Below are 25,749 nucleotides of genomic sequence, written 5' to 3'. Positions count from 1 at the left end.
ATAAATGTAATGCAAATATTTTGTCTTTGACAGTGCACACTAACACTTTAGAAAAAGAGTAAAGACAACTGCTTTGATTTTCAAAGTAATTAACTTACATAAAACTCTCCATTCTCTATACACAGACATTTTTTTGCAAACATAGCCGAAACGTAAACAGAAAAGCAATTGCTGCCACATGAAATAAAAATATGCGAGCGACGACAGATGAAAGTTGTTGCCGCAAATTATTTCCGTATTTTGACATTAAATCATAATTAAAATTTGAGTTAAAACAACTTACATGCCAGCAAACAAGTGGTGGCGGGTGCAGCGGCAACATCAGCATCAGCAGCAACAACAACAACAACAACAACAATTTTAAGCTGCTGAAACTTTGCTTGTCGGAGGCTTGCAGAAAAAGTTTGTTGCATACTTTTTTGGGCGTGTTTCCGCTACACTGCAAATGCCGCTGCTTTCTCGCCGACGTGCTGTTGGCACCCGTGCCACCAACACTGGCAGTAAGGCATGCTCACCCAACTGCAGCGATGTCCCACAGTTGGGCGTCAAAAATTTTAATACCTATTCGAGCCTCAATTTGTGCTACTCGGAAGTCGTTTTTACTCATTTCCGGCAGCGACTACGACGCTGAGTCAGCCGCCGATGTTGTTTGCTGCGGTCACACTCATGACCACAGTCGTTCTCTGCCCAGCAAGCTCACTTAATGCATCTGCCATTTGGTGTGTACTTTTGGATCCGAAAATCTCTTAATGAGATAAAAACCTACCGATGAAAGCGATGTTACAATTTATTTAATTTGAAATATAAATCTTGTTTGATGGACAACCCTGCCAAACACAATTTGTGAGTGCGATTAGCAAGAATTAAGCATTTATTTTATTATAAAGCAGCTCTTATGGTTCGCCATGTTGGTTTTCAGTTGTTTGTTTTTACATTTTTATTGAAATCCATGAAACTGATCAAATTAAATAAAATAAGTTAACAGTTAAGTCATACCCAATATATCAGCGATTGCTCTTAGCTTCGAAACAATTTGAATTTATTACAATGTTGCCTTTTAGTTGTTGTCAATTGGGAACAATTCGTTTTCCAAGTCGACAGTGTTTAGTATTACGAGTTGTTGTTACCATCAAACAACCTATTTGCATTCTTCATCTACTTTTTCCTGCAGTGAAGCAGATTTTTTATAAGCTTTGTGCATGACATTTGCACAATTATGAACCTGGGGGATCGCAAGTACATCCTTTAACATATTAAGTAGTTTGCTGTTATTGCCCTTTACAGCGGAAATAAATGCATACCCAAATTCCTTAGCAGATCCAGCTATTTTGTTTAAGGCTGCGGGTGGTGCGCGTGCCTTATATACTTGCCTAACACATTGTAGAAACGAGGGCGTAGCTGGCACAACTTCTTTAGCTACATGCGTAGTCAATGTAACTTGTGACATCGTGCAATTGGAAAATATGCTCACCAGTTTATCTATATTGTCACTAATAATGGAATCTTGCTTCTTCGTTAAATCTTTCGTAATAGGAGCTGCTGCATATTCTGCTACTCCTCCTACTACAGAATTTAGTATTCCTTTCGCCAATTTACCTTTTTCCCTCAGAGCTGCACCAATGGCCTCGAATATCCTTTTTTCCCTTAATCCTTTAGCAATCTCTCTTGTTCGAGTCTCAGAAGCTTCGTTCAAGTCTTGCGATATCTTCGACTGTCGGCCAGAAAAAATTTTCAAAATAATCATTTCACTTGAACGAATGGAAAAAAGAAAAAAAACCTTTAGGAACTTACGACAACAGAGTTAATCAGAAGCGAAAATATTAAACCAAACTTCAGAAGCATGTTGAATATCACTTGCAACTGCGAATATTTTCAATATAACAAAGCGAATCGTGAATCAACCGTGACTAATAGTTGTAAATATGGTTATGGAATTGTCGACATAATAAATAAATAGATATTCCATAAAGTCTCATATTTTTGACATTCTTCAGACTTTTCAGAACAGTTGTGTAGCGTAGCCTGCGTTCCTATTAATTTAGATGTTCGGTGATTGTTAATGGTTAGATGCCCGTTGAAAATTTATTTGATTTTTGCTTATGACGTGTTCCAAAACAGCTAAATGTTTAACTGATTAAAAAGTAGCATAAAAATTATTTAGACAGTTCAATTGGAGTTTAAAGGTGGATTAAATTGTCAAGAAGCTTGTAATTATTTTGCATTAAGTAGAATGTAATGGAAATCCCTTCAAGTATGGGAATCTTAATAAAAATATTTAAACGTTTTTCTGAAACTCGGAATTTTGTGAATGATATAGACACTGTGGCTGACATAGATATACTCAGACCCATTACTAGTTCTTTTAGTCTGCCACATTAGTCTTAAAGTATTCTAAAATCAAACAAATATATTTTTATTAGTACTTTAAAAAAAGCTAATCACAATGTTTATCGACAGCAGCGCTTAGTCCTTCTAGTTTTTGAAAAGCTTTATACATTTTAGATGCACAGTTTTTGACCCCTTCTATTCCAAAACATGTATCTAGCAATTTTAAAAGAGTCTTTACGGAACCTTTTATTGCTGCAGTGAACTTTTCGGCAAACGTTAGGGCAGTATCACCATCCTTTGTTATAGATGGAGGTGGTGTGCCTGTTATGTAGACATTTTTGATACAATACAGAAATGTTGGGACAGCTGGCACAAGGTCTGTAGCTATATAGGTACTCATCGTAACCTTACTTCGTCTGCATTTGGATAATATGCTTATTATTTTCTGCTGTTTGGGGGCTCTTTGAATTGTATTCTGGGGTTCTCTCCTTAACATTGGTTCATCATAACGCTGATCTTCGCTTTCTGCGTTTAACATGACATCTTCCAATGCTGTCCTTATATCCTGGCTCTCAGATTCATCTAACTGAGAGTAAACTTTGTTAATGTTTTGTGATAGTTTGGATTCGAACTTACCTTAGCACACTGGACGATCAGAAAAAATAGAACGCAGAACGTCAGCGACATTTTAAGGTCTAAAGACAACGTACAGACTGTGCGATATTTTAATTTGAAAAGTAAAACAGGCGTGTCTTACATGAGGTTCCGCAATTTAGCTCTGCTTGCTCCACAAATCAGACCTATATATTATATCTGCTTTGTGTAGGAGTGGTTCGAAGTTAATAAATTAAAAAACGAATTCCACTACATTGGCAATTTTATTTAATTATTTTGAAATTCCGAGGATCTCCTGGATCTATTGCCACTTCAAATAGTATTCTGATTCCAATTTTATTTTTGGACATTTTCGTCTCATAATTTAAATTGTTCTGTTAACTGATGGAAGAAAGTCATTAATTAATTAGTTAAACTATATTTCTGATGCTCATATATGTAGGTATGAGGGTGGAAACTATCTATTAAAAAACAAAGAGGGAGTAAGAATAAATTATGTTAGTACTCTTTTTAGACGAAAATTTTCTAAGTACTCCTGCCAAGTATTAGGGAATCATACATATATACATACGTATGTACATAGGAATAAAAATATACTGTGGAATAAGAGTGGCTTCCATGACAGGCAGTAACAAGAGCTGCGGGGTTGAAGGCTTTTCAACTCGTTCAACAAAATTCTGCAGAAAAGTTTCATAATTAATTTCATGTTAACTGGCAATGCGAGCTGCGGACCATCCCAGCCACGCCTTTCATTACCGCCCCTCGCACGACTGATTCGCTTTTGGGCCTTCTGTCTGTAATTTGAATTGTCATTTCCTGTCTCGAACACTCGGCGCTCCACGCGACTCCGGTTTTCCACCGTTCGGTTTCCCGGTCTGGCGGTCTCTGCTCCATCCGGCTGCCTTCTTTGCTCTGCTCTGCTCTGCTCGGCTAATGTGTATGCTCAACTTGATTAGCGTAACTTATGATGACTCGCACAAGTCGTTGGCGTTCCTTGGCAGTCGGCAAAGCTTATACGATCCCACAGGAATAGTCGGTTAGTTCGTCTGTGAAGTACACTCTCTGGCCTTAATATACAGCTTACAGCTGCGAGTGCCGTTGAATGTGATAATGATGTATTTCCTTAGGTTTTTGAAAGAAAAAACAGCTTAGCTGAAAACAACCTTAGTTTACAACAGCTACCAATTAAAATAATTTTTAGGATTGATACTGTCTCAAATGGAACAGATTGTAGTGATTAAATAGGGTATAGGGTTAGTCTATTATTTGGAAGAGTTTTGGATAACAAGTAGTTGGTAGAAGGGCCAAAATCTGCTATAAGATTTCATCAATCATCATCATTGATTGATGTGAATTCAATTCAATTCATAAATATTTGGTTGTTCTGCTTTATTGATCAGTGTTTTTGCGTAGAGACTAATTTCGTTATTGTCTGCAACTTATAAGAATAGTTACCTACGAAGTCTTCGATTTCTGATATACCTACGTACAATATAATGTAAACAAAGATATTTCAAATTTTGGATAAAGAGTTTCTATTATATAAAGTTTTTTGCTAAAATTTGTTAGATTTTTTAGATGTTACTTAATAAGTTTATCAATCTATTCTAGCAAAAGCAAAATATGTCTTTTTAAGTGAAGAATGAAGCAGTGTTTTAGGATGTAATAAATGAAAATATTTGTATTATGTTGGGATAAATAGACAGGTATTTTAACATCATTAATGGATGATTAAAACAGTTTTGGTACCATTAAGAAAATAACATTACAATACCAGAATTAAATTTTATTATACTCTGTACATGAAATGTACAAGAGTATATTAGGTTTGCGGGAGCTGAAAAATGTAACAGGCAGAAGGAGGCGTGGCAGACCCCACAAAGTATATATATTCTTGATCAGCATGACGAGACGAGTCGATCTAGCCCTGTCTGTCTGTCTGTCCGTCTGTTCGTCCGTATGAACACCTGGATCTCAGAGACTATAAGAGATAGAGACACCAAATTTTGCACGAAGATGCGTTATGTGTGTATTCTATACGAGTTTGTTTTATTTTTTTGATTTTCCCCCCACTTCCCCCCTATGGGGGTTTTCCCGATTTTCCATTCGTATAATCGCCTATATCTCGGAGACTATAAGACCTAGGAACACCAAATTTTAGTCCAAGATGTCTTGTGTGAATACGCAGAAAATGTATATTTTGGAATTTCCCTCCCTCCCCCCTCTCCAATGCAAATGCGATTTTCTCTAACTCCCGTAATTCTTGGAATTTCGAACGCAAATTTTGCAAATACCCCCAGTTAGTAATTATGTGTCCGTATGCCAAGTTTCACTATGATAGACCGATTTACCAAGAAGTTATAGCCATAAATATATTTGCTGCTGCAGCGCTGCTCAAGCGCTGCCCGCGGCTGTTGTTGATGTTGCTGTTTGGTTGACTGCGAAAATGCTTACACAGACACGAATTGATGCGCATAGGCATACATACACTCACACAGACGCAATTGCTATGTAAATGTGCAATTATACACCCTTTACGTGAGTTCGAATACCGAGAGAGGTAAAATCGATCCAATTTTTTTTTTATTTATTTTTTTTTTATTTTCTATAATTATTGTAAACATATGTACAGAGTATTTCAAAGTCGGGACACCCGACTTTAGCTTTTTTACTTGTTTTTAATAATGAAAATAATCATAAACAAATTGATTGTTAATTACCTACAATTGGCCTTCTTTGTAAGACATTAAATTCTATTCTAGTAGGAGAAATCATAAATCATTTGGAATTCAGCCAGACTTTCTCCACCGTTCACAATTTTCTAATGGCTGATGCCAATAAATGAAGGAGTGAAAAACAACTATAGACGAGCCAGAATGTCGCATGAAATTCTGCCACTTTATGTGGCACATACAAATGCGTACGTGTATGTATTCATATGTATATAAGGTTGTTTTTTGCGACTCTTTCCAATGCGGCACATTTAAAATACAATAAAATGTTGTGTCGGTGAGCCCAATATGAAAAGGGCAGTAGTCATCCAAAATCCTTGGGATGTCTCGACAAAATGCAGTGCAGAAGCAGCTTAGCGAGGGCAATAAATTTAAATTTCATAAAAAGAAAACATCCGCATACGAAATTAGATTTAAAACACCACATACCTACAGAGCGGTTGACTGCCTCAATTGTTGGTTATATGGGATTTTCGCTTCTCATACCACTGCAGATAAATTTGTGTTTATTTGTTACTCTGAGCTTTTAAAGGAGGTTAAATTTGAATTTGTTGCAATCCTCTTTTAGAATTCCAAAGGCTGCAATTATCATTGTGGAAATTAAACAGGAGCTATCTTATTGTGTTGTATGAAATATATTTTCAATGAAAGGATACATTAGAAACTATTTTTGTAAATGTGAGCAATAAAAGCATTATTTTGAATGTATATTTTAAGTATTTCACTTAAGTTAGTTTGCCTTGTAAAATAAAATATGTGGGAGAGCTACATTTGGGTAGTGGAAAAGGGCAGACTTGTGCGCGATTGGAGTTATTTTTTATTTAAGTTCATATGTATTTGGCTGAATTAATATTAATAACTGTGTCTGTAATAAACGAAAGATATGCATACAATTACAAAACCTGACATATGTATACGATTAAGTTAAAAACAGACGAATTTATTTTATGTTTTTAAAATACGATCCTTAATTCAAACTATAGCTTATATAGGAATGAAGTTTGAATATATATGATTTTGCACTTAAAAGTTTAGAATAAGTTTCTTGACCTTAATTCAAGTCAATTAAACATATAATATAAAAAGGCTTACATTTCTTAAAATAAGAACTTTCAAACAAAACGGTCTACACAAACTGATTTTAAAATGTTAATAGGTATTTATGACTGTATTCTTTTCTCTACGGGTAGTAGTCTTTACTGTATATTTTTTATATATAGCCTATGGTATAAGGTATAAGATTCGCATAAGCTTGGGTTGCCTCTGTGTATCTCAACCCTTGGCCAGATTGTATCTACCGTTAAGTAAAATGTCCTGTGCAAAACCGTTATCCGGTTCATTCAACTGCAACACACTCTCATATAATTCACAGCCATATGTGAAATGTTGTTTGTGCGTGAGGCTAGCATTTCTTATGAATATTAGGTGATCTATTGTTTTAATGTCCATGAAGGAAAAATGGGCAGCATGTTTGGAAAGTTGGCAAGAAGACACACTATTTGGTTGTTTTTGTCCCGTATTTGCTATTAATAGGAGCATCAGCACACACAGTTGAATGCTAAGATAAATGTTTATTGGATATAAATAGCTGTAGAATCGACGCGAAACAGCTAAGGCAAACAATAACAGAAATCAACCAGCGAATGCGCATAATAAATTCCATTTGTAGCTAACAATTTTCGCTAAACAGACAGGAGGCCATAGATGAAGAGAATGTTCCCAAGGGTGGCAAATTGGGTTCCATAGGTTTTAACATAATGGTGCTGTACGATTGCGTTCCAAATAATGAACTAGAATTTATTTAAGTGCATTTTTCATTTCTTCATATGCCGCTTATATTAGGAATAACAAGCAGCTTAAAAGTACTTCCTAAAATATAAAGAACCAGTTACACTAAAATGGATCTTCTGGGCATTATGAAAGAGAAACGTATAGTCAATAAATTTTTAAAAGTACTATTGTAATTTTGTTTATCAAAAATGTTTAAATATAAATATGTTAAGAGCCCAAAATGTTTATTTTTCATTATAGCAAATGATACAAATAAGAGATCGGATAAAAAAGCTGTAATATTTATTTATTCTATTTATTTATTTATTTATTTATTCTAACTTGATTAAGTCCTTATAAAATTTCTCCTATGATAAAATATTAAACAACATTTTATAAATAGTTGCAGTATTTGTGAATGCTGAGGAAGGAAGTAGAGATTATGAAATTGACTTCTGATTCATTTATAGATTTATCCAGCAGTAGTTTACTTTAGAGAATAAATTTTAATGTAAGACCCCGGCTATATACTTTAATGTCGAAACCAGTTCATTGAACTATTCTGAGTGTCACTTGCCAACTAGTAATTGTAATCGAACATTGGTGCGATTCTATTATCGCCTCATTTCATACAGCATCCATGGGACTGTGTTGTTTTTTCGATTTCTGTTTCCATATTATCTGTACCATTGCCACCCCTTACCCCATCAGCCCGCGACCCATTAAAAGCAGCAATAGAAAGCCCAACAATGAATTGGTAAAATTGCGCACGAATGGATCATTTATCAATATTTCCGGTTTAAGTTCGCATTGTTGTGAATGGGACACTGATGGGGGTGGTGGGGTTTCAGCGTGCGCTAGATATTGTTTGCTCATGGAAATAGATACTTAAACCGTAATCTGTTATTATTTGCAATGGCTTTGCGCCTCCACTCCCTGATTTGAAATGCGCTGTGCGTTGCATGCAAAATTAAATATTTTGCCAAATTTGTTGCATGCCGCCCCATAGAGAAAAAAGCTACGAATGCTAGACACACTTGTATTCTACTCTTATGTGTATACACTACCCATCTAGCACGTTAATATATAATACATACAATATATATTAAATATATATATTTAATTATAAATTTACACTATCGGCACGTATCCCAAGATGTGTAAATATTGTGGATATACGATCCTGGTTAGGATAATTGCCTATACCGATTGACGACTATAGTTCCTATACTCACACATATATTCGTTTTTAGCCCCTTAGAAGCAGAGTATATTTTTGTTTATTGCGAAAATCATAACAATAATTAGCTAGAAACAAACTATCATAAAAAGTATTTGTTGATTGTAAATCTCAATTATAAAGCTCACTTTTTGTTTTCTATTCTTAGCTAATTGCTATGATTTTTGTTGTGCATTTTCTGGTATTTCAAAACTAATTACGAATTTTGTACGTAGCTGAATTTTACAGTGCTTGTCTTGGCTGAATATAAAGCTTCTAGGCTTTAAAATAATAAAAGCTTATAGTATGATTAGTTTCAGAGTATTTATGAGATTAATAACTGAACATATATAGAACGAAATCCTCTTTAAGTATACTATCCAACAATATGGTTAATACAAGACCTGCCGAAATGAGATAAGTTAAATCTTAGAAGAAGAAGCAAAATATTCGGTAAATATTTCAGGTTGTTTCATTGTTTTAAACACCTGATATTTTATCTAAATATTAAAATTTCTTCTTTTTTTTATGATTCGGAACATTTTTAAAACACGCGTGTAGGCGAATTAATCTGCTGTAAAAAAATAGTAGCAGGATGGGAAACAAGTATAAAATGAGTATTATATATCCATTGTGCCTACGCTAAAGCACGTGAATCCCTTTTGTAATCAAATACATTGCAAATGCTGTTCTATTTTACACAAAGCCCAAGTCTTAAGCCCAAACCCCTTTCATGTAACTCGGCTCGGCTTTTTGTTGAGGAAGTGGGTGTTTGTGTTTTTGTGTAGGGGTGTGTGCGCGATAGTTGTTGTGTGCGTGCTCCTCTTGGGCGTTCCAGCAGAAGCGGCCAAAATGAAAGAAATTCGCGCGCTTCCTAAACAAAGCAGCAAAATTATCTGCCCAACAGCTGGGCCTGTGCCTCAAGATGGCTCAGAGAGAAAAAAGTGTATATATGTATAACTACAAAAACGTACACAACAACGGCATATTAAGCAAACAACAATAACAACAACGATGCTAACAAAGCGAAATAAACTAACGGTAAAGCTGAACTTGGAGGCAAAAGTATGCGCAAAGTTTTCCCTTTGTTTTTCCATTTTTTTATTCTTTTTTTTGCGCTGCAAGAACAATTACAGAATTTGCAAGAATCCTTGAAGAAAAGCAAATTATACTATATAAATAAATTAATCATAATTCGTTGCCTTAAGCGATTTAGCGCATTTACGAACAAAATTGAGGACCATTATAGATAACTTGATATTTTAGGGTGTAGAAGTAATCTTGATACTCTGACTTTAATAATGAAATATCTGACGAAACCAAATTAATGTTCATGCTCTGTAATTTGTGCTAGAAAGAGTCCTTTTTCGAACATTTATGTTAAAAGTAAACCAGAGTTTAAAGCGTACTTTCCAAAGGTTTCTTATCTGTAAAGAAAGCCAACAAAGCCAACATTAAACAAAAAAGGCATGTTTTAACAATATTTATTAAAGTATTTATAAAGTATTTATATTTATAAAGTATTTATATTTATAAAGTATTTGAAAAAAACCCGATTAAAATCGTCCTGAAGCTTGCTCCTTTAAGCAATAAATTAATGATATTTTCGGCATCCTAATTCTTAAATACTCTCCCCAAATCCCATGCTCAGTATTTAATTACTCGTACAAATCCGAGCTAGGCAAAAGCATTCAGATCGATCTGGCACATCTATTATTATTTGCCCGACAATAAATTTTCTCTCCCATCTAACTTCAGTTTGTCCTTATAAGTAACTTTGGGCAAAACTTGGAAAGAATGTACTTTACACTGTAATTATGGTGTGCACTTCATCAATTTTATGGCTGTCTGAAGCAGTCGCAGCTGTCAAAGTTTCAACAACGTCGGGAGACGGAAGCAGCATTCTGACTGACTTTACATTGCCTCTCCACTTCCCGAAAAACTTTTGGCTCAAAATATTTCGCCAGCGCCCGATGTCAATCACAGCCAACGAGAGTGGGAACGAGATACTTTTATGACAAGACGAAGACGAAACGGCTGTGGGCATAAAAGTTAGCAAAATTGCCAACTTTTTCGCTTGGCATACATACATAAAATTAACCATCAGCGGGACTGGGAAACAAGAAGACTCTGGCCTAAAGTGTTAAATGTAAAAACAGAATGCGCTAATTGCGCAAATGACATTTGAAATGACACCCCTGGGCACTTCGGGCATCACAGACGTTAACAGCTGCAGCCCAAAGTTAAAAAATTAACTGACAAATAAATTGAGAAGAAGAATATCAATTGAATATAAATAGTATTTACCTGCATTAAAGACACAATATAAACATACTTGTATGTAAGTACTACTTGTATATGTATGTATTTACATTGAGTGTGAACGAAATTTCGACCCACAAATGGGGAATAGTCTAACACTGCAAACTACACACATTAAAAGAAATGATCCCTTTGTAGCGCAGGATATGTTCAGCTGTTATACATGAGGTTGGAAAATAGCACATGCTAGAATATTTAACTCTAAAATGAGTTCAAAAATGCTGCAGAGATCGAAAAATGTGTGGCAAATATATTCCCACCCAGCTTTCTCCCTCGTGCTAATCTTTATTTCCTAATGCATATTTCGAAAGTGGAAGACACAAATAAGATTCTATATCTTCCCCTAGAAACTATCGAAGTTTGTAAAGCTTTTTAATTAAATAACATGTGTAGATGAGTTTTTCACGCATAATATTCATACTGAAAATACATTCAGAAGAAGTGAAAATATCGACCATTTTCATGTTCTTCCACTCACTCATAAAGAGTTTATAGCATCTAGTATATATGGCATGCATTCAACTGCCTAACATCAAAATATGGTTCCCTCTTAACCAATTGATGGCAGTAGATTTTCAAAGTGATGGGCTGACATCGCGCAAAAAGTTTGCTCTCCAACAAATTTTTCACTTTTGACTACTTCAACATTTTGACAGGCGACAATTTGCTTGATTATTGCAACAACAACAACAACAACAATAGAGATGAGAAAGAAAGGAGAAAGTAATAGCCAAGTCGAACCAATTTCAGGAGTTTGCAATTTTTCCATCCCTTTCTCCTCTCCTCTCCCTCTCTCTCTCTCTCTCTCTGCCTCTTTTGGTTTGCTATTAGCACTTTTCTTTTTTCGTTGCGCAGTCGAGTGTCGACTTTTATTTGAGGATGCCGGTCCCACAAACATTCACACACATTCATCCAAACATACACATACACATACATACTATTTTCAAGCTTTCCCCGCTCGGAAAAGTGACAAAAGTTTAATGATGCGTTTAAGTTGCACGTTGGCTGCGTCGTCTGATTGCCGTTTGGGGAAGTGGTCGCATTGAAATGTTTGTCTGTTGAAATTCATCTTCATGCTCGTATCTGAAAGTTGGCAACATTTTTTGAAGTGCCTTACAAAAGCCGTCGATATTGATGCTTTTCAAAGTGATGAAAAGAATATAATATATAAATATAGTATGTATATGTATGTTTATACATACTTGTATATATTGACGTAACACATAGCGTTTTATTTCTTAGTACTCTTAGAAGCTGCAGTTTCAAGAATTAAAAATAAATAAACACACACAAAGATAATAACAATGGAACATTTTCTTTGTCATCTTTGTAGCAAATACTATACTATATTTGCTAACAATACATATAAAGGTTTAAGGCAATGTCAAGTGAAAGAATTTGAATTGTTCTACTTAGCTTCCGTATTAAAAATAAGGTACAACAATTTAATAATTGCTTAAATATTAAAATATAGTTAAAAAATTAATATTTGTCTAAATAAATTAGTTGTTTCGATTTAGTAATTATACTTTCACAGTTTAAGTTTTCATCTTTTACTTAGCCATGCATATTCTGCTGATTATTATGAGGTTTTCATCTTTAAGCAGTTAACCAGACATTCATGACCTTGCAGCGAGAAATATTATCCATTTTATTTTGACCAGCTCAGCTACTATATAATTCTAAAATCAGCTTAAAACCATTACATAGTTATGAATGGAATTAAATACCCCCCACCAAGCAAGAATTTCGCAATTACTTTGCCAAACTGCCAACGGCATTTGTTGGAGCGTTTTAATGTGCTTCTATTGCCGTCGTGGAATACGTACACTGATGAATAACATCGCCTAGGTCCAGACCTAGGCCCAGGCGGTGTCTCAAAGTGTCACCACGGCTCATTATGCAACCGCCAATGATGTGAATGGCAACGACGTTGATGATGACGAAGACGATGGCGATGGCGATGCCTGTGTGGACGCTACACACGAACGCGCCAAGCCATTCAACCAAAAGCATTTACTTCAATTATTTCATTAAACCAAAAGTCCAGCTGTGGCACAGCCACATTGTCCACCGAACCACTCCAGGCGCCACACAAAGTCGCCATCCACATCTTCGAATTGCTGCGCGCTAATGAAGCGTGTGAGCTCGGCATCGACAGCAGCTGCAGTTGCGATGGCAGCAGCAGTTGTGCGGTCTAGTCAACTGTGTGAGATTTGACGCCGGACCGACCCGAACCGACCCGACCTGACTCGACTCGACCCAGGACCAGCCCAGGGGCATAAGCGGCATTTTCTACACTTCCATCTTCAAGGCATCAAAATATAAATATATATTAAGTTGAATACAAGTTTATCGAGTTTATCAAATTTAAAAAATTTAGATCAATACATAAAGACAGATCCATCTACTTATGTATACTGTTGTGAATTACACAATTCTCCCATTTTAAATTAAATTATATTTACGATATTCCATCAGGCTAGAAATGCCGACCAAGAATATTAAGGTACGCAAAGAATTTTCACACAAATTTGTGGTACTTCACAATTCGAATTTGAAAAGTAATTTTCAGACAACTTTGTTGTTGTTTGAAGTACTGCCTGTCACACACACAAATAGTTTGCATGCAAATTTCTGGCCTTTTCATTGAAAAATCGATAGCCAAAATGATGTTGAAGCTAAAGTATATTGTATTGTAGTATAAAGTTCTTTATTAGTATATAGGTATATATATATTATATATATATAGTTATATATATGTATTATATATAGTTATAATTGAAGATTTTATTCGTCACATACAAGTATATATGTCCTTGTCAAATTGAATAAATTAATGTACAAATTATTTGTTTTTATGACCTTTCCTTATTGATTTTAATTGAAGTACAACTGAATTTAAAACATACTAAATTAAAATTCATTAATTTTGTAGCTTAATTCTTTGACTTACGGACATGTTATTACTTATTTGCTGGCACCCTCTTAGGATTCTGTAAGTTAGGATCATTATGATTTTTCTGAGTGTATGTGGTGGACGCGTCTCAATACTTGAATGAACGCAATTCATTGTTTAACCTCTGGTGCTTAAATTGCTCAAATTCCTTCATTTAGTTTGACAAACGAGCCAACGAAATTATTTTGTTGTCTACACACCAACAAATATACACACCCATACATGCAGATACACTCCTGGCAGGAGCGCAAGCAGAGTGGATTTTAAGTTAAAGTTTCTTAATATGCTCCATTGCCTCCTCCACTCCCACTCCCACTCCCACTCCCAATCCTTAGCTAGTCGAGAGGGATGGTCACGCAATAAGCTGGTTGCTCGGTTGCTTGCCCGCTTAGTTCTGTTGCGGTTACATTGTTGTTATTGTTATTGTTGTAGTGCTACTGCTGCTGCTTCTGTCCGGAGCAAGTGGGTTGCGCCTAGATTGGACTTCGCTCGGAGGTTGGTTCAGGTCTGGTTTTGGTTTTGGTTTTGGCTTTGGCTATGGCTTTGGCCTCGGTCGAGTGCCATGCCATGAATTTTATTCCATTCCTGCAGATTTATTTGCGGCTTTGCATAATCACTGAAAATTAGTTTAAAATATTTGCATTACATTTACATTTCATTGTTTCTGGGTGCCGGTAACTTATGCTACGTGTGGGCGAGTGCCATTGTGCCCGTCGGAAGAAGACAATCCATTGATTGTCCGACACCTGGAAAATGTTGTTTGCCACCAGAAAGCCACACTCGTCCAAACATTTTGAATTGTTTCCGTACGGGATGCGAAATTAAAAAGGATTGTGTTAGCTTTGTGATTTCTATGTATAAAGGGTTCTCGTTCCTTTTCCAAACAGTTTTTGAAAAGTTAAACTCCAACCATTCAGCCAAGTTTTCAATTGTCTAACAATGTTATGTTTGAGAAAGGAGGCCTTAATCATTTCATATAGGAATGCACAGTTTTTAGCTATAGTTGGAAATGTCTATTTATTATTCTGCCTGTCTGTATAAAAGCGCAGATCTCATAAAGTTTAAGAGCTAAGTTCAGCAAACTGGGAAAGCAGTATCCACTAAGCTGGATTATTATCAAGATTTCATTGTTCTGCCTTTATGTTGTGCGGTTAAATTTTAAATCACAATTACTGTGGTTTATTTTAAAAAATTGACTTTTGTGTCTTCGACATATATAAATTCTTTGACTATTTCGTATCCCCTTTACATATGTAATCAGGCAGACGAAGACTCGACTTGTAATAAATGCTCATCAGCGAATAAGCTCTGTGGCCTGCCCTGGCACTTACGAGTTTATATCTTTAAATATGCAGAATGCTACCTGTATACCTGCTATGAGAAAGTCAGCCAAGCAAAAGCATGGAAGCACATCGTAAATCGCAATTGGTAGGAAAGTTGCTGACAACTAATTTTTCCTCTTTCCTCTACAAAGAGGGGGTGAAGTTCCAACAGTTGCACAAGCTGTCCAGCAGTGTAAGGATGAAGCTACTAGAAAGGCACACAAATGTCTTTACGGCTGACGCATGGGTTGCTCACGAAGGGTGGAAAAACTGGAGCTGCAGTAAAAGCCAGTGAAAATCTGTAAATACGAATAGGGAGTAGGGTTGCCAACAAAATAAGACGCTAAGCGCAAATGTAAACGAACGCTCGGGCAAGGTAAACATAATTTTCCAAAGTCAAACTACGCAAAGGTAAAGAGCAAGCCGACCCATGCGGGCAACAGCAACAGCAGGAGCAAAGATGGCGAAGGCGCCAAGGACTGCTTCGCAAATACGGCGTTGTAAGTGCGATGGTGCTGGTATTTCTTTTTACAGCTTCATTTGCTCAAGATGGCGTGCGAGTAAATACCGAACATAGAAATCAACGCCAATGCCCATTTGTTATGAGACATCGGATGGGATGTGTCCGCAGCCGCAACGCCCACTTAGGGATAGATCTGGGATGTCAAGCGGAAGGGTTCGCCTTGGTTGCAGTGCCATTTTAGTTTAAGTAAACGCATTAAAAGCGAACGAATGCTTCCGATGGCCCGTTGCGGCCTTTGCCACGAACGGGGCACATTGCTTGCGAATGTGCGTAATTATAGCAAAATTATAATGTCGGAACTGCTTATTTAATTTCCTCATTTGGACTAATTTTCGTTTTATTCCAATATTCATATGATGAACCAAATTTAATATTTAAACATTCAGAGTACATTTCCGATATGTTTATGTGTTCAGTACAGTAATCAAAAAGGGATTACACGCATCAGAAATTTAAGCGAAAAAACCATTTCATTTTGTAATATAAATAAAGGAATGTAATAAGTATTAACGATATCCACCATGTCCTATTGAAGGTGATAATATTTTGATGTGGGATAATGAATTCTTTCAAGTTTTGGAATGATATTCTGCATGGACTAAGAATGAATTATACATTAAATACCATTTTAAGGACATTTTGCGAATAAAAATAATCTGAGCGATATATACTTGTATTGCAAAAGGAATTCTTTCTGCGTGTATCCAAATCAAGTTTTGGAATGATATTCTGGATGGATTAAGAATGAAGATATTATACATTAAATATAATTTTAAGGCCATTTCGAGAATAAAAAGTAATTTAAGCGAAATATTATATGAACATGATTCAGAATCAAAATTGTATTAACTATATATTTCTTCAAATATTTGTTCAAGTTCTCCTTTTTTAAACATTATTATTTTATAGTCAACACATTAGAGATACACCATAGTCTAATAAACTTGAGCGTGTTAGATTCTGGATTATAAAGTAATTTAAATGCGGAATTTTTCATTTATTTTTCTAATGGGAAACCACTGTACCGAGCTGAGACACTGCCGGAAACATTAAGTTACAAAATGCCCAGCAGCCGCGCCACAGTGCTCTCCATCCAACATCCTACTCGGACATCCTTGGGCATACTGCCTCAGCTAAAAGGCGCATGTAAATCCCTATGATGGCCATTATCATTTTGCTGGCTCTGCCAGTGCGCTAGAGTGGGGTGAAATGTGCGTGGGTGTCTGTGTATATATATGTGTGTGTGTGGCTCTAAGTAGCCCCCACAACTAGTTTATGCCACGCGACTTAACGCAAGTTATGATGCGGATGCGAGCAGCGGTTGTCGCAGCTTGTGGCTGAACCACGAATCCCACAGATTTAATGACACAATTTGATTGCGGTTCGTTTTCTTCGCCCTGATTCTCTTCTTGGTCCGCTGCTTTTATTCTGGGCTCCAAATAGAGTGAGGTAGTTTAGCGAAGCATTTATTCTGACATTAACACACATGCTAATTATCCTTTGGCATCTTACAGTTTAATGGTTTTGTTTCACCTTTAATGGCAGGGGTCGCTTGTTGTAGTTTTATTTTTACAGTAAATGACATTTACTTGGGGGAAAACAATAATACATACATTAACAAAAAAACTTAGCTCTACCGCAGTTTTTAAACAACTTTGAAACAGAAAGACGACTAGCGATAACATAAGGACATCAGCGAATCTTGTGCAGTCATTGAAATTAATTATGCTAATTTAAATCCTTTTGGCAGTGCTTTCATGCTAACAAATGACATTTCGACTGACTAATCTGGTCATTTGCAGAGCCACAAAATATGTTTCGGGCGGGAATCAAGCTAAGCCCAGCTTGGGCAAATGAAACGCTTTCTTCGTCAAGGGCCACAACGGCAGTGTGGACGGCGGCAACGATAGATAAAAAAGAAGAAAACGCTAAACGAGCACGAAAAACGAAATTCGAATGCGGAAGCAACGCCCACATCCAGATTATGATATCAATTTGGGCAATGAGCAATGTTCGGATTTGTTGTCCGTTTTGTAGGATCAAATTGAGCGGCAGCTGATGGCGACATTCCCGTCCTCGTCCACTGTCACGGCTTTACTTTGGATTTGTTGTTTTTGCGGATTTTGTTGCGACACATCACCTTTCAAAATGCGAAGCAAATGTCAAGCATAAGCTGCCTCCTACACTTCGAACAGACAGCTACGAGTCCTTGTCTGCCAACTTAAGCATAAATGATATTTGCGTCGCACTAGAAAAAATCTGGTAATTTAAAGGAGTTTGAAATAAAGTAAAAAGAAATTTAAAATTTAAATTACATAATTTTACAAAAAAGCGATAAAGATCACATTTATCTTATCTTTCAATTCTATTTGATTAATTAAAAGCTAATATTTCGGAACTATAAGAACTGAACAAGCCTTGTTTTGTTAAAGTTAGTACTTATTTATAACTTTATTATTATTTGTTTTTTTTTTGTGTTCACAAAAAAACCTTTTTATATGCAATACTATAATTTATTAATAAATGTCAAATGTCTATTTTATTTTGTGAATTTATAAATAAGGATCAATAAGTCTGAACTTTTTCGTTTTTACTTTTATCTGCTATATTATATAGCTACGCCTGTATGATCCAATGCGCGTAATCATAATATTTGCAAAAGACAACGAATATACTGTAACCAAATGACGCAAAATCCTTACTTGGCAAAATGCTTTGCTTTCGAAAAGCTCTCAGTGTTAATCCCCAGCACATAGATTTGTCCGCTCATCATATCCTTCACTCCAGCCATTACCATTCCGCATCATGCCACTGTATAAACAAAGTGAAGACAAACAGACAAATACACATTCGCCATGGGTTAAAGGAGCCAGGAATATGGCATACTGGAGTTGCAATTTCTCCTGCCAGCTTCATTTTGCTGGTGCCATAAAGTTATTCAAGCGTGCGGTCGCATTCGTTTCTTGCCGAAGGCCGCCAACTGCAAATGGAATTGTTTTCTCATGCGCCAACATTTGTGTCAGAAATGCCTTAATTTATAGAAAATGTAAGTCCTGCTGCAAGTAAGTGAGTGTGTGAGTGTGTGTGTGAATGTGTGGGTGAGTATGGGTGTATGGCTCCCTGAGCTCCCCAGTAGACTCGCTTCGGGTGTCACTCGCGCTTCATCGTTCGGCGAGGCTTTCGTTTGTCTTTCACTTCACACACATACAGTCACACACATCGCAGGCAGTCAAATACGATTTGGTGTCATGTCTATCTTTCTGGATTCCCCAATGTCTGTCATTTGGCCCGGATAAAAAGTGAAGCGCAGCTGCATGATAATCCTGAAATAACCAAACCCACCCGCACTATACTCCAGCCCTCCATTTCCATTAGCCCCAGTCCCCAGTCATCCTTGCCTAGGAATGATTGAAAGATTTCGCCCATGATGACATTGTTATCCATAGAAATATGCTCGCAGGGCACATGGCAGACTGATAACAACAACAACAACAACAAAATCAACAGCAACTTTGAGGAGCACTTTACTTTATACATGTTTCCACTAGACAACGTAATTGATATTTAACAATTGTCTCCGGGCGAAGAACAACTCCGGCAACTGGCTGCCATCTGAAAATTGTCCGTACCCAGTTCCCCAGCTCCAGCACCCCGCTTATGTCAAATTGTGCGGAAACTCTATTTTTCACTGTCATCCAAATGTTTGCCCGGATTCACTTCTGCGCTTATGTTTTCCACTGAACAACTCATTGGATTTTGTTTCCGGTGCTTCTAAGCATTGATGCGCATTGCTTTTGGCAGAAAACATGCTATAAATAAATGCTCAAACAAATAGAAGGTCAATTACACTGTGAAATAAAAATTAAAATCGTATTGAACAACAATTTCTGTTCTGTGTCGTTGAAAGTTTCTTAGTCGGTGGGCATTTTCCGTTAATTACTTTAAGCTTCAACTAATATTTGAAAGTTTATCTTAAAATTTATGAAATTGCTTGAAATTTAAATATCGATCAATATAGTATAAATTTGGTTTATTAAAAGTCTCCAAAACAATAAAATAATCCGATTGAAATCGATATTAAGAGCATTGCACCACCAATTCGAAATCAATTTGCTTTCATTCAAGATTGTTTAAGAGAATGGCTAATAGAGCTGTAAGTAGCATGCTTATAAAGATCGCTGATATTGAGATACCACTATGAATAGATTGATATTATATAAATTACTTATTGTATAAATATAAGTAATTTTAATAAATTAAATAGGTTTCACCAAAGTTAATCACAGTCAAATGAAAATCGGTTCAATAAACAATCGAAAAGTATATATCGCTCTCTCTTATCTCGTAGGCATAATTATTTCGCTGCCAAAACACAAGGTTTTTAAATTCGGTGCCAGAATTACATGAATTAATCAAAAAGGAACATAAATCCTGCCAACGAATAGACACGAAAGGTTTCATTTCTTTAAGCGTTGGCGGCAATAATTTTTCAAATACCTTTAGAGCAGCAAATTGGTTCGGTAACAAATTGCAATCTTCTCCACCTCGGCTACCTGTCCTGGGCGTCTATTCTTCGCTTTTATGCCCACAGCGGAGTCTGGGAGTCCGACCTCCAAAAGGGCGCGCACCTGGCGAAGATCAAAGCAAAATGTGTAACAAAATTGCCAATTACATATAAAACACGCAAAACTGTCTGTCCCGACTGTCGGCTGCTGGCAGTTGGCTGTTGGCTGCTGGCTGCTGGGTGTCCTATAATGGACCGCGGCGCACTGCAGGTGGAGGCTGAAACAAAAGCTAGCTCCTTCGCTACTTCACAGTCCTTACCACTGCCAATTCAATTCGGTTGTGAATTCAATTTTGAAGTTGGCAACGCTGCGGCGGCGAACGCGACGAAGGCGTTGGCAACATTTGTAACCGAAAATGAGGCATTCGCAGCCATTTGGCAAAAGTTGCTCCCACTCGAAAATATCGAGGTATGTACATATTACATACAAATACATATATCCATATATATATATATATATATATATATATATATATATATATATATATATATGTATGTATATAGGTACATTCAAGCGCACATGTATGAGTATGTATTGTGTGTTTGAAGGCGTAAAGCGAATTTTCACTAAATTCCTTATGCGGTTCTGTCTCCGTCTCCCTCTATCAGCCAGCAGCTCTTTGGCCATCCGCTTCATCGTCTTCCTTCCTCCTCGTGTGTGCGTTTTATTGAAGTTGAAATTGAATTAGTGCGACGGCAAAAACGGAAGCGGTTGCTAAGCGGGAAATTGCCTGAAATCAGGCGCATGTAAGCCAGCTTCGTACCGCACCGCACTCCAGAGTCCAGACCCACCACCCACAGTCTTTGCGACGTGTGTCTTGCACATAAAGGTTCATATCGTTTATACTTTCATAAAAAAAAGAACACGACTGAAATTTGCAAGTATGCTCCGGGTCTTGCCATGCATTTGGCTCCGATAGTAGGAGGGGTGGAGGGTCAAGGGTCATGACCAGCAGCCGTCGAGTAAATTGTTGCGATTTTCAGCTAACTGCCATAGTTCTGCCATTAAAACTAATTAAAAGTTGTTTTAATTATGCGAATTGTTGCAACTTTTCTGACAAATTCAACAACAACAAAAAATTGAGTTGGGTATTTTCTGAAATCCGTCTATTTTTTACTGAGGGATAGCTCTTCAGCTACAGTTTTAAAACTAAATGGCATGTAGTTGTTTCCAAAAATAGTTAACATGCAAGTACAGAATATTCTTCCTTGTATTTTACTAAACACATATGTTTTCCAATTCATTTTTGAAATTATTAATAAAGAACAATATTTTATAAATTTGTCTTGAAAAAGTTCCAAACTATTATTTTACAATATCAGGATGAAACATGAGAATATATTAAAATCCACAAGTTTTGGACTTAAAATAATAATTTAAAAAATATTAGTGTGATAAAAGAAGCATTAAAAGAAAATTTATATTCAAAATAGTTTAGTAATGTCTGTTATTTTGTTTTGACTGCTGAACTTAATTGTTAGAATGCTGGTTTCTTTTTTCCGCGTTGCCGCCCTTTCTCGCACAACATTGCAGTTCCTTTAAGTGACTAACAATGAAGTGCGAAGGCACGACTTAGCACACTACCCGTACTCCAGCGGAGGCCCAGCATTTTCCCGGGCCTGTGCTCATGCCCGTGACCGTGTCCGTGCTGGTGTTTTCAGGTTTCAAAGCTAAGCGCAGCTAAATAAATGCAAGAGTGCAGCATGGCTAAGGAAACATGTGCAAGTAATACGCAAACGAAGCGTAAATGAATTTTTCATTCTGCCATTAAAATGTAAGTGCGCATTTTCCGGCACAGCACACGAACAGCCTCCGACTGCCGAGCAACGCGCTCTGACTTCCACCCAGCCATTAAGTCGGAGGAAGTTGCTGCGTCTACTGAAATGCAAACGGGTGGCTACGAGCAGAGCTCTTGAACGATGTGGGACTGACGTGCGGTCGAAGGTGAATGGAAGAGGGATCTAAAGAGGCAAATAGGTTCCAGACTTAGCAGTTGTTGTTAAAATACACGTACTATTTTAAGGGACTTTTGTAGTTTAAGCACAACAACAATTGGTATTCTATAATATATTGTCATATGTATAAATAATTCTTTGGTCTGCATTTAATCTCTTTATTGAGCTATCCGCATAGTTGTGTGATCCTCTTCTTATACTACATTTTTATCGACGAAACATATATCTCACCCTCTGTCTTTTCTTTTACAGACTACATGCAGTCGTTGTGCAAGAATCACTTTTTGCAACAACTCTATCGCAAAATCGATGGCGCCGTGCTGTGGTCACAAAACGAACGCAATCTCGACTGCATCATCACCTTTCAGACGCATTCGATCCTGCAACGTTTTATGCTGCGCTTCGACATGCTGCAATTGGACTGCAACGATCATCTGCTTGTCTACGATGGTGCGCATGCCGTTTCAACACCAAAGGTAAGACAATCCAATTAGTTATTGGACCTACTCCCCAATTTACTCGTATTGTCTTCACGTCGCGCACACATCCAACAGATCCTACACACGTCATCTGATAAATAATTACATGCACTGTTTGCCTTTTAATTTGTATGACAGCTGAAACCTACTCCCATTTACTTTACGTCCACGCTTTAAATATGCAATTACAGTTTCTCGCTGGAAATTGTCATCAGTTGCTGTTGAATTTTAATTGCATACTTTTGGGAGCTCGTCCTCACAATATTCCTCGTGAATTAAAAGCTCATTCATACGTGTATTTGTTAACAAAGCACACTTCAAATGGTTATCATAAAGATACCTTTGGGAGGTGGAACGCCCTCTCAAGTTTCCTTTAGTGTGGCACAACGTATGCGGATTACTTATATAAATTGTTAATTTGCATATGCAAATGAGTAAGTTACCTGCTGAAATGAGCTGGCGCCTGAGATTGTGTGCGTGTGTAAGCTCATAAGTAGCGTCTGAGCTCGGTAACACATACTTAGTGCCCTTGAATTAAGTTTTCCGTTCATTCCGTAATGAAAATATTGGCAGTTATTTGATCGTACATGAAAATAAATGAGATTTCCAATTAGATTCTTGACCATGTATTACTTTTTATAGCTTTAATAGTCTTTCCAAATTACTCCAGTTTTCTTCACAAGAAATGTGTAACTCTCGCCTCATTCCCTGCTCTTGTCGTGCAATCTTGCCAGTTCCACAGAATCCTGACATTTCATAACGCTTAATTTTTAGAATTTTGGCAACGAAAGTTAAACATTTGCCATCTTTTCTCCATCACCGATGGAATGTATCCAACTAAGCCGCCTCCAGCGGCTGCAGCAGCAAAAGTCCCCTTCGTCCGTTGCAGTGTCCTGAATTCCCGAAGTGGCTGCTACGACGTCAATGTCGGCGTCAGCGTCGGCGTTAACGTTAGCGTCGGCATCGGCATCGCTTTAATGCTGCGGTTAATTTTACACGCATCCCCCACGCATACATACATCCATGGACGAGTAGCCAACTCTGTCCTGCTTGCCTCCAGAAAACCCGTGCCAGACCCGCATGCAGATGTGCAACAGTCGAGCAAGCGTTGCACAGTGGGCGAATAATTTTTAGTTAAGAATCAAATGGTTGTAATCTTTTAAGAAATATTGGAAACAATGGTTGCATTAACCAGGCTTTGTTCACAGCTTTTTTAACAATTAGTCTGTATATAACAACTTGATTTTTATATAAGTTAACTTCCTGATCGAGTCCTTTCGATCTCCTAATTCCCCTATTATAATGTTTAATAACATTTAAAAAATAGAAATTATCAGACCCTGATGCATCGATTGTGCGGGTAGATTCTGACTACAATATTTCCATTTATACTTAACGAATGTTAATAAGATTGTGCATGCTATTGTTTACGTTTCTTTCTCACATTGTTCCGCGGTTCGCTTTACCGTTAATTGAATATGAGTGAATTTCTCGGGAAACTTCTTAGTTTTGCAAAATAAACTGCAGATGTAAGAACACACTTAAATTAAAAATTAAATTAAATTAATTTTAGTGTCTGAAATGAGTTTCAGTCATTTGTGGAAAATCCATGTCTTGAAAATCCATGAAGGATATTAAAATTGCGAAACCTAGACATTGAGAACATTTTCATAAAATATAAAGACCATATATTTCAAAAATCATACTAAAATCGTGGGGTCTGAAAGGGATACAATAAAAATGTTGTATGAGAGAAAAACCTTAATTGGAAAAAACCTCGCCCATTTCAATAATCTATTTTTGAATGTATTATACTACATGACTATGACTACTTCTGTACGAAGTTATTAAGCTGCGAACACTGCAGGTGGTAAGTTATAATTAAAAGCCAAGCTGTGTTAATGAAGGACACCCATGAAGTAGTGGATCCGACAATTTTCGACTGTTCGTTATTTCACTCCCGAGGTATAGCACTCACACCCAGTGTGATGGTGGCAACATTGATTCTGCCATCGACGTGGTAGCAGCCACACCATCGTCTGCCCCTGCAGCAAAATGCAAAACGATGATGATGTCTCTTATGGCACGTGCGGTGGCGCCACCGAAAACCCACCGTTACGCCTGTTCTGTAAATTTTAATGTTGTTGGCGTTGTCGTTGGCTGCTGGAAATTGCATTGAGGTTTATCATCGACCCGGTCTGGCGCCTGTCGCACACACTACCCCCTCACTCCCTTCCTCCTCCCTACACAGTGCTCGCGTGGCATCGTCGTAGGCTTTGCTGCGGTTGCCTTTCTTGACACAACGTTCTTCATCATGTGTGTGGCTGTTCATTTCGTGTGTGTGTGTGTGTGGATGTGTGGATGTGTGTATGTGTGTGTGCGTGTTCCTGCATTTTGGCAGGCAAGCAAACAATCTCTACACGCCGCCCTACATCTTCGTCGTGCCACGCTTTGTGGCATATTTTAATTTGGTTGCAACTCAAAAGCACAAACATTTTACTCCTTTTTTGCCATTTTTGGAAGACCTCCTATGCCCTCCCACCCCCGTTTCTTTGTGTCAACGTTGCTGCGTGACTGACAAAAATTTTAATTTTGCATTTTTGCGGCCTCACACAGCACGCCAACACCCGAAAACCAACCGACAAGCTTTAGCACCACCCCACCCAACCCAAGTCCCAACGAGGCCACAGGCAAATGCAGTGACAACTTCTTTTGTCAAAATATTCACAAAATTTTATTAGTTTTTTGGTCTTCATTTTGTGTTTTGCATTCTCATCTCAACACTCACTCACTCACTTACTCATCCACTCATCCGCCTCTTCCACTCAAAGCCTGTATAAAGCTGAATCCAAACATCAGATTCATAAATTCTAAACTACTGGCCGCATTTGCACTCATGCATGCATCTATGTATATAGTATATATGTATTGATGTTGTATATACTTGTATATACATAGAT

General features: G+C 37.1%; 1 protein-coding gene and 2 long non-coding RNA genes across 3 annotated transcripts in view; 1 reads left to right on the top strand and 2 right to left on the bottom strand.

The window, feature by feature from the left end:
- LOC115622413 overlaps nt 1–25,749 on the top strand; it is a 42,775-nt gene that overhangs the window by 12,337 nt on the left and 4,689 nt on the right. The window contains exon 3 of the mRNA XM_030516347.1: nt 22,563–22,786. Coding sequence (XP_030372207.1) covers nt 22,563–22,786 — 224 coding nt within the window. The remainder of the gene's footprint in view (nt 1–22,562; nt 22,787–25,749) is intronic.
- On the bottom strand, nt 849–1,847 carry LOC115622415. Its single transcript, XR_003995342.1, has 3 exons — nt 1,792–1,847; nt 1,472–1,711; nt 849–1,416 (listed from the first exon to the last, which is right to left on the bottom strand). It is a non-coding gene; the product is annotated as an uncharacterized LOC115622415 (long non-coding RNA).
- Nucleotides 2,388–3,005, bottom strand: LOC115622416. Its single transcript, XR_003995343.1, has 2 exons — nt 2,965–3,005; nt 2,388–2,914 (listed from the first exon to the last, which is right to left on the bottom strand). It is a non-coding gene; the product is annotated as an uncharacterized LOC115622416 (long non-coding RNA).

The sequence above is a fragment of the Scaptodrosophila lebanonensis genome, unplaced genomic scaffold (genome assembly GCF_003285725.1).
Source record: "Scaptodrosophila lebanonensis strain 11010-0011.00,11010-0021.00 unplaced genomic scaffold, SlebRS2 tig00000043-arrow-pilon, whole genome shotgun sequence".
NCBI lineage: Eukaryota > Metazoa > Arthropoda > Insecta > Diptera > Drosophilidae > Scaptodrosophila > Scaptodrosophila lebanonensis.
This window is presented reverse-complemented; position numbering and strand designations above follow the sequence as displayed.